The sequence below is a fragment of the Xenopus laevis genome, chromosome 3L (genome assembly GCF_017654675.1).
Source record: "Xenopus laevis strain J_2021 chromosome 3L, Xenopus_laevis_v10.1, whole genome shotgun sequence".
NCBI lineage: Eukaryota > Metazoa > Chordata > Amphibia > Anura > Pipidae > Xenopus > Xenopus laevis.
The window spans coordinates 158,038,366-158,047,875 of NC_054375.1; the positions used below are offsets into that span (position 1 = coordinate 158,038,366).

The following is a 9,510-nucleotide window of genomic DNA, read 5'->3' on the forward strand; positions in this document are numbered from 1 at the left end:
TGCCTAGAAGGGAAGTATTAAGTTTTACAATTTAGCAGAAACTCCAGTTAATAGAAATGATTTGCTTGGAATTAAATACTTCACATCAACACATCAAATGTTTTCACTTCCTCACTGTTTTATTTATCACCATTTTAATAATTCTATCAATTATAATCAGTGAGTTGTGTTAGTATTACTGGGTGACATTTATTGCACTTGTTATGCATTAATATCAATATATCAATAATATCAGTTTAAGGGGAAGTTTTAAATTAATTTAACGTATGTTATCGATAGATCTACTACACGCACATTTTCACCTGGCCTGTGTCCATTATTGCCATGGTTTGTGAATTAATAACCTTATTATTCTGCCACATTCCAGCTCGTTACCTGGAATGTGGTTGCCAAGGTCACTAGCCAATACTGAAAACTGTTGCTTTGTGAGGCTTCAGTTCTTGTCTTGTTATTATTGCTGATCTCTCACTCCAGGCCCTCGTCTATTCATCCCATTCATTTGTCAGAGTGCAAGTCCTCTGAAATCCAGACAAAACCTACAAATTAGAATGTGTAGATAGCCTTCAAGGCAATCCCATTAAATTTTTATATTAAAGTGCAACACAAAGGATTAAAAAAGGGGAGAGAAAGGAATATTTGTATGGAATCTGTTTTATCTGATAAATGAAAATGCAGTCAGAAAGCACACAAAACAATTCTTTGTTATATACATATACACACTCATACCAACCTATGCCTCTTAATTTCAAAATCTTAAAGAATCTGCCATCACAACATCACCCGCCGGGCAATCACCAATCTCACTGTCCTCACTGTGAAGAACCCCCTACTCTGCTTAAAATAAAAGTTCTTTACTCTAGTCTAAAGGGGAGGCCTCTGGTGTGGTGATCCTCTTTATGGGATAAAAGTTCCCCTGCTATCTATCTATTATGCCCTCTAATGTACTTGAAAAACCTTCACTGTCTACATTCAAGGTGTAGTTAAAATCCTTAATCCCCTTAACCAGTTTAGTTGCACAACTCTGCACTCTCTCCAAATCATTAATATCCTTCTTAAGGACTGTGGCCCAAAGCTGCACTGCATAGGTGAGACCTTGTGTTGTAGAATAAGATAGATCCCAGCTGTGTTCTTATTTAGTGGGACAGGCTCCTCAACAATTCCCAAGATGCACAAGTGCCTCAGGAGTGACCACCCCAGGAAGAGAGAAGCACAAGCAATTCCATTATTTTCCAGTAGCCCTCGATTAGAAACATTCCCATACCAAGTGAAAGAAATTTGTGTTAGGGTCTTTGCATTTTAGGCACATTTCAGATCAGTGACCCATTAATTTCATCTTAAGGGGTGTAATGTAGGTTGGTGAATGATAACTTTATCTCTCATAAATATTAAGAAACAATTTAAATTGTAGTGGCTTCATCCAAGTTATCTGCAACTATATAGGTAATTGTTGTTTTCTATTTGCCTCTTGCCTTAACAAATGGAGTCATTTGGGATGTTACCAAAACTTTATGTATGTTAAGGAGTCCAATAGTCAGGCCTCATGAATATCATCACCTTAACTATAAGAGTGTTCAACTGAGCCCTGAATGTGTGCCAATGTTTTTGATATTAGTAGAATATGGAATTGGGTTTCTTAGGTTTAGCTTTTGAGTCAAAATTAGAAAGGTTCTCTCTGTAAGCATAGCCCAAAGATTTACTTTATTGCCATTGGGAAAGCATTTGGAGGAGATTAGTAGTCCATGCTAGAGAAGATTAATAAAGGGACAATTAATCTCCATATCAGTCAGTAGTCTAAAAATGCCTTTATTTATCAAATAATAAAACAGGGTAGTTATCAACAAGAGCCCTAATCAAAAATATTTAATACATTGTTATTTATAAAGCTGATATGAGGGAAGCATAGTTGCCCTATGGATAAACATCCTGGATATCCGATAGTTTCTGGGATTGGGTCCATCTTGCAACCACTTTCTGAGTATGTAGATACTTTCTTACAAAGTTAGTTGAACAACACCCTATTGATTTTGGAATTAGATGTCAGGAAATTGCCTACAGGAAAAGTCTGATTGGTTACTTATCAGTATTGATGATATCAATCATTGTATAGATGTCTCCCACATAAGGAAGGGGAGCAATATACTGAGGAAATGCTGCTGCTGGAAAAAAAATCCCATCATAAAATATACTTTTTGCATCACCTGATGGTGTAAGTATTTAAAAAGAATGATATCAGGAAGGATGAGCTGATCAACTCCAGAGTGTAAGTTGGTCTGAGCAATTATGATTTCCCTTTGTTTTGTGTAAATACTATAGCCCAATATTGCTTCTAGCTGCCATTCAGCCTCAAGGGAAACGATTCAGACACTGGTGTATCTTAAATGTGATTTTTACACTTATTTTCAGTTGATTTGTTTTCAGATCATTCTGATATGTAGTAATTGGGGAGAGCATAAATATTTCCAAATATAAGGAGATATGTTTTCAAAAAATAAGTTTCTAAAACACAGAAGTAGGCAGAGTCTGTAGAACTGAATACAAAGTAAGAACAATTACATTTAACAATAATAAATGTTATAATGGTCTTATAGAAGTAAAGGAAAAAATACAAAAGACCCTAAATGATTTTTAGAGAATCAGGGTCCAATCCATGGGAACACCCTAAATTCCACATGAAAAGCGTATGAAAATAATGTAACACTAACTGAAGTTTTTATGTCTTTTTTATATTTGTATTTTTATGAGTAATTCACTTTATGATTGGCCGTGTGCAGGGGAGAAGTTACTCAAGGCTTGGCCAGAAAACCATATTGGATGGGCTAAAGGAGATGATGAAGGAGGAGATGAAAGTTATCCAGGCCTGACAAACCCAGTAATAAAAGGCAATAGAGACCAATACAAAAACATTGGATCTGTCAAAAGGATACAGTGAAATATTTATTTGAGGGAAAAGCTGCCAATCTACAAGCACAAGTAGAGGGATGTTATTTTAAAATGTTCTCTTGAAAACACACAATAGAAAAAGCAAATGAACATTTAAATAAAATGCAGATTTGAGGGCAGAACTGGCAATGCAATAATAAGGCTGAAGGTACAGGGACATTTCCTAGAAGAGCTGACAATCTATTACTAATTATTCAAATATTGTTTTCCAGGCAAAATTAAGTAGACCACATAGCTGACAATCTAAAAGTAATATCAGATAAATGTATCTCTGCTAAACTGACCTGAGATGTCTGTAAAACCTGTAAAACTACTTGGCATGAAATGATGAGCAAAGTCAGGGGCAGTTTTCTTTAAAAAAAAATGAAAAGAAATGGAAAAAAAAGAGCCGACAATCAAATGTTGAAAGTATATAAATGAATTTAATTGCACTGCTGAAAAATGGAATGACTTTTTTTTCCTTGAAAAACTGACTCGGGGTTTAAACAGTGGCCATTAATTGTCCAGAATTGGAGTGCAGAACACACAAAAGACTTGAACACAGAGCTGACAGTCTAATGGTGCCAGCTGGACATTTTTTTGCACATTTTAACTTTAACTCACCCTTAATAAGTATTTGAAAAAGGAACTGACAATCTAAGAGCAATGGCAATGGTTTGAGATTCTGGAAGAAAAAGCTGACAGATGAACATATTGTCTTGCCAGGAAAGCTTAAAGTCTAAAAGCTCACTCACAGCAGCGCAGGAGAATGTGTTAATAGCAAAAAGAATTTCCCTAAACAGTTCCTGGAGTACAAACAATCTCAAAGCAGACACAGGTTCGGTTTCTTTGCAGTAGTACTTAGAGCGAAGAGCTGACAATTTAAAAGGGATTTTTTTAGCGTAGAACATCTAAAAGCTACAGAAGATACAGATGATCCAGACAGATAGGAGGGGAGATCAGTTCAGGTACATGTTGGAGAGACCAGTGAAATGTCCCCTGCTCAGATGCCAATGGCAGCAGAACTGGGTGTATTAGAGCTTTCAGTGTAAATATCAGAGCAAATCTAGTGCAGACTCAGGTTAGAAGATCAGACTGAGCTCAACCAAAACATTAGCCCATGAAGCCTCCCTTGTAAGAAACCTCCCATTAAACCCAGAGTTAATAGAAGTGTGAGGAACCTGAGAACAGTGGGAAGTAGGAGCAGTGAATAGCCGGTGAGAGGAAAGAAATGAGTTGGAATTAACAGACTGGCTGGGGAAGAGGGAACAATATGCAGCAGAAATACAGAACATGTTAAGAGCTGTTTCATGTACAGAACAGGATTTTAGTCCATTTTATTCCTACTGCAGCCGACCCAACCATTCTGTGTGTCAGTAGTGCATTGTTTGAATCAGCCAATTAGATCAGGGGAAATCAGTCAGTGACTCACAGCATGAGTGTGTGGTGTTGCATCTGGAGAAATAACGTTAGGTTAAAAAGTGACTGTTATAGAAAACAATAAAGTGAAAATATAACCAATTTATTTGAAACACCCTCTGAAGTTTTGTGCATTTATATAAAAGTCAGGGTTCCCCATTTAATAGCAAAGGATGTACTGAATATGGAGAGAAACTGCAGTTTAAACCAGAAATATCCTGGAATTACAAGAAAGAAGAAGCATCAGACCAACCTGCTCTACATTGTAACAGACATTTCTTCCTATGAAACATCTCCCAGAGGATCTGGCAATAATGTACTGACGTGATTTGTTCCTATCAGAATGGCACCGGCTACTGACTGGGAGGTGTTAAACTTGTCTCCTTTTATTTACTAGATGCACCAACTTACACAGTCACTAAGTCTATGGAGAAATCTGCTGAGGCCTATTGAGATTGGAATAATAAGGTCCATAGAGAAAAACTAATGTCAAAATTAAAATAAAACTTACTTTAACTTTATTATACATATAATGCTACAAATATCTGAGCCTGTTATAAAACTAGCTTTTTATTTAGTTTCTAATTTTGAAATTTTTTTGTGTAAATGCACTTTTATAAAAAAAATCTATTTCTTTATCTAAATGTTGCTGACTTTTTAAACTCTGAAAATTTGATATATTAGTTGATGCATTTCTTAACAGTAGCGGATCAAGGTGCTGTAGATAAATGTATAATGTATATGTTATAACCTCTGTTATAAAGAAAGGAGTTTGCGTTTCCCTAACCTACAGACATATCTACATGCCGTGCATAAGGAACATGGATAGAAGCCTGCCCATATATGTTCTTTGTTTGCTTTTTGTTGCCCTTTTGTAGTGCAATGATTGTTTGTAAGAATTTGTTTTTAATTATTTACTTTCCTAAATACTACCCTTGGTTTATCTGGGATGATTTTTTGGAATTCTGTGTCACATTGTAGTACTCCCTAATGTTTATTAATAATTTGACTTATACTCCCTGCCAAGGGATTGTAGGTGGTAGAAAAAACTATCTCTTGTTTTGTCTCTCCTTTACTATCTTTCTCTTTTCTTATCAATAAATTGTCCCTCTCCATTGTATCCACTTTTTCTCTCGATTTCTTCAATAATTCTTCCTTATATCCTCTTTCTCTGAATCTATTGCTAATTTGATCTAATTGATTTTTTAGTACTTTTTCTTCGCTACAATTCTTTTTAATTCTGCACATTTGACTAAAGGGGAGAAACTGAACCCCCATAAGGATATGGAAGAATTCTCTGAGTTAGAATCAGCAATGGTAAAAAAACTAGAGAGGATATAGAAAACAATTATAGAAACTAAACAAAACAAATTTAGAAGGGACATTGAAGATTTAAATTCAAGGAGTGTGAGATATTGGAGCAGGGAGAAGAAAACTGAACATTGGAGGGACACCGTTTCCCACATAAAACAAGATAAAAAGGGAAGTTCATTAACTTATAACACCACTAAGGATGTACATTTTCCCATAGCTAATCAGGAGAGAATAGGAAAGTAAACATTTTCGAATGATGAGGGGGAGACTCAAGAAACAGCACAAAGACAAATATTTGAGAAGGGAGACGAACCCCCAACACATAGAAAGGGATGGGAAACAAATAAATGTGAGGCACCGGACACACAACAGGACAACAGATACACAAGGTCAGAGGATGATAGGGAGAAGTCACAATCAAAACCATAAAACACGAGAAGGGGAACACAGGCAGGAAAGAAACATAAGGAGAAAGAAAAAACACAAAGTGGTATTTTTAATTTAAGTTGTAGGCACTTGACACAAGATGAGGAAAATGTATTGAGAAAAGGCTTAACGTTTGCAGGGGGGGTTCAAGAGAAGTTTGTACACACTTCCCTAAAGAAAAAGTCAGAATATATTCCCTTTATTGAAAAAGAAAAATATTTAAGGTTATATAAAGAACTAATAAAAAAGATTTAGAATGTCTACAAGAAAGACATGCAATAAAGACTGAGAAGAGGAAATTTCATTTGACTAGACAAGAAAAACTAGCGGTTGAACAGTTAAAAAACGATGAAACCATAATTATCAAAGCTGTGGATAAGGGGGGAGGAACAGTGATTATGGATAGGCAAAATTATATACAAAATGTATCAAAATTATTAGAAGCAAAAAATAGTTAACTTAAAATTAGACCATTTGTTAAATGAAGCTTAAACTATGGTTATTCTCAATGAGAAAGAATGGAAATATCTAAAGATACAACATCCAACGTTGCCCGTACTATACTGCTTACCAAAAATTCATAAGGATTTAATTAACCCTCAGGGGAGACCGATCATATCGGGGAAAAATTCACCAACAAGTAATTTGTCCCAATATATAGATAAAATGTTACAAAAATCTGTTATATCATTACCTGCATATTTAAAAAATTCAACTGAGGTAATTCAAACTTTACAAAATTTAAAATGGGAGGCAGATTTGCTACTGGCAACATTGGATGTCAAATCCCTGTAACTTCAATAAGACATAGACAAGGTCTCAAAGCCACAGCACACTTTTTAGAAAGAGATGAGTCAATCCTAACCCCCCCCCCCAGAAAGAATTCCTTCTAAAGGGAATTGAATTCATTTTGGAGCACAATTTCTTTTGGTTTCAGGGAAAATATTTTTTGCAAACTTGCGGGACAGTCATGGGAACAGTCATGGGAACTAGATTCGCCCCCAGTTATGCTAATTTACATATGGGGTATTGGGAAGAATGTCACATTCTCTCATACCTGCAACTGGGGGTGAACCTTGTCCTATGGCGCCGCTATATAGATGACATAGTAATTATCTGGAGAGGCTCTGAATGTTCCCTGTGTGAATATGTCACTTCCCTAAATAAGAACGATCTTAATATAGATCTTTCACTCACTTACAGTCATGAGAAGATAAACTTTCTAGATCTAGAAATTTACCCAAAAGACACACAGCTACACTTTAAAACATTTTAAAAGATGTGGACGTGAATACTTATGTATTACCAAATAGCAACCATCATCCACAAGGGGTAAAAAGTATCCCCTTTAGTCAAATGTGCAGAATTAAAAAGAATTGTAGCGAAGAAAACTACTAAAAAATCAATTAGATCAAATTAGCAATAGATTCCAAGAAAGAGGATATAAGGAAGATTTATTGAGGAAATCGAGAGAAAAAGTGGATAAAATGAGCCAATTTATTGATAAGAAAAGAGAAAGATAGTAAAGGAGAAACAAAACAAGAGATAGTTTTTTCTACCACCTACAATCCCTTGGCGGGGAGTATAAGTCAAATTATCAATAAACATTGGGGGGTACTACAATGTGACACAGAACTCCAAAAAATCATCCCAGATAAACCAAGGGTAGTATTTAGGAAAGCAAATCATTTAAAACAAATTCATACAAACAATCATTGCAGTACAAAAGAGCAACAAAAAGCAAACAAAGAACATATATGGGCAGGCTTCTATCCATGTTCCTTATGCACGGCATGTAGATATGGTAGAAAAAAGAAAAAATGTACTTCAGAAGTAAACAAAAGGGAATTTGAAATGAAACAAAATATCAGATGCACCACGAAAAACGTCATATATTGTTTGCAATGTTCATGCGGCCTACAATGCGTAGGAAAAACAAATGGGATGTTGAAATAAAGAATCAGAGAACATGTAAACAATATAAAGAAAGGAAATAATAAACACAGTGTTTCAAAACATTTTAAGGACGTTTATGGAATGAATCGTGTCTGTTTAACATATTGGGGTATAGAGGAAGTCAGAAATAGATGGAGGGGAGGAGATTTAGTGAGGACAACTTTACAGTGTGAGAGCAGATGGATTTATAGTTTAGAAAATGTTACACCTAAAGGCCTTAATGTAGAATATAAATATTATTGTATAATCTTTTTAAGGGCATTTTTCATATCTGTACTTCTCAAGCTGTAAATCATTGGGTTAATAAAAGGAGTCACTACTGTGTATAAAAGTGAAAGAAGTTTTCCAATGGTCTGTGACTGGTTTCTTGTGGGAATTAGATAAGTAACAATGAGACTCCCATAAAATATGGAGACCACAGCCAAGTGGGAGCTGCAGGTGGAGAAGGCCTTTTGTCTCCCAATATTGGACGTTATCTTTAGGATTTCATGGGCAATACAGATATAGGATCCAGTGATGAGTAAAAAGGGGAAAAGAATCACAGGGACAGACATAGCCATTGCCAATATTCGTCCTAAAGTGGCTTCTGAGCAGGAAAGTTCCAGAAGAGGAAAATAATCACAGAAGAAATGGTTGATGGTATTTTGGTTGCAGAACTCTTGTGTAGCTGCAGTAATCAAACTAACTGGTGTAAAGCTGAGGACTAGCAGCCATGACATGAGAATTAATTTAACACACAATTTGTGATTTATTATTGAAGAATAACACAGAGGATTACAGATGGCCAAATATCTGTCATAGGACATCACAGTTAGAAAGAAACACTGTAAAGATTCAGTGACAGCAAAGAAATAAAGTTGTACAATACAGCCAATAAGGGATATTTTAGCTCCTTCATTTATCACAGTTTTGAGCAGGAGGGGAACAATAACCATGGACTGCAGGAGATCAGATAAGGAGAGATGTTGGAGAAAGAAGAACATGGGAGAATGAAGATCTTGGCTAATTGTTACCAATACTATGACAAGGACATTTTCATAGATGGTCAATATGTGAATCAAAAGAATCAAAGAAAAAATTAGAATCTTGAAATTGTTGAGATGCTGAAATCCCAAAAGGAAAATCTCTGTGACCATTGAGTGATTGTTCATTTGCATTGTCTAGGAGGGAAGTATTACGTTTTACAATTTAGCAATCAGAACTCCAGTTAATAGTAATGATTTGCTTGGAATTAAATACTTCACATCAAGACATCAAATGTTTTCACTTGCTCACTCTTTTATTTATCACCATTTTAATAATTCTATGAATTATAATCAGTGAGTTATGTTAGTATTACTGGGTGGCATTTATTGCACTTGTTATGCATTAATATCAATATATCAATAATATCAGTTTAAGGGGAAGTTTAAATTAATTTAACGTATGTTATCGATAGACCAACTACACGCACATTTTCACCTGGCCTGTGTTCAT

General features: G+C 35.3%; 1 protein-coding gene across 1 annotated transcript; it reads right to left on the minus strand.

The window, feature by feature from the left end:
• Positions 1 to 8,270: 8,270 nt before the first annotated feature.
• On the minus strand, positions 8,271 to 9,191 carry LOC121401328 (olfactory receptor 11L1-like). The gene has a single exon (XM_041585715.1). It carries the CDS (start codon positions 9,189 to 9,191, stop codon positions 8,271 to 8,273), a length of 921 nt encoding a protein of 306 aa, XP_041441649.1.
• Positions 9,192 to 9,510: the final 319 nt, after the last annotated feature.

Excerpts from the sequence above, each read along its gene's own strand:
- LOC121401328 (XM_041585715.1), bottom strand. The coding sequence starts at position 9,191 with ATGCAAATGAACAATCACTCAATGGTCACAGAGATTTTCCTTTTGGGA.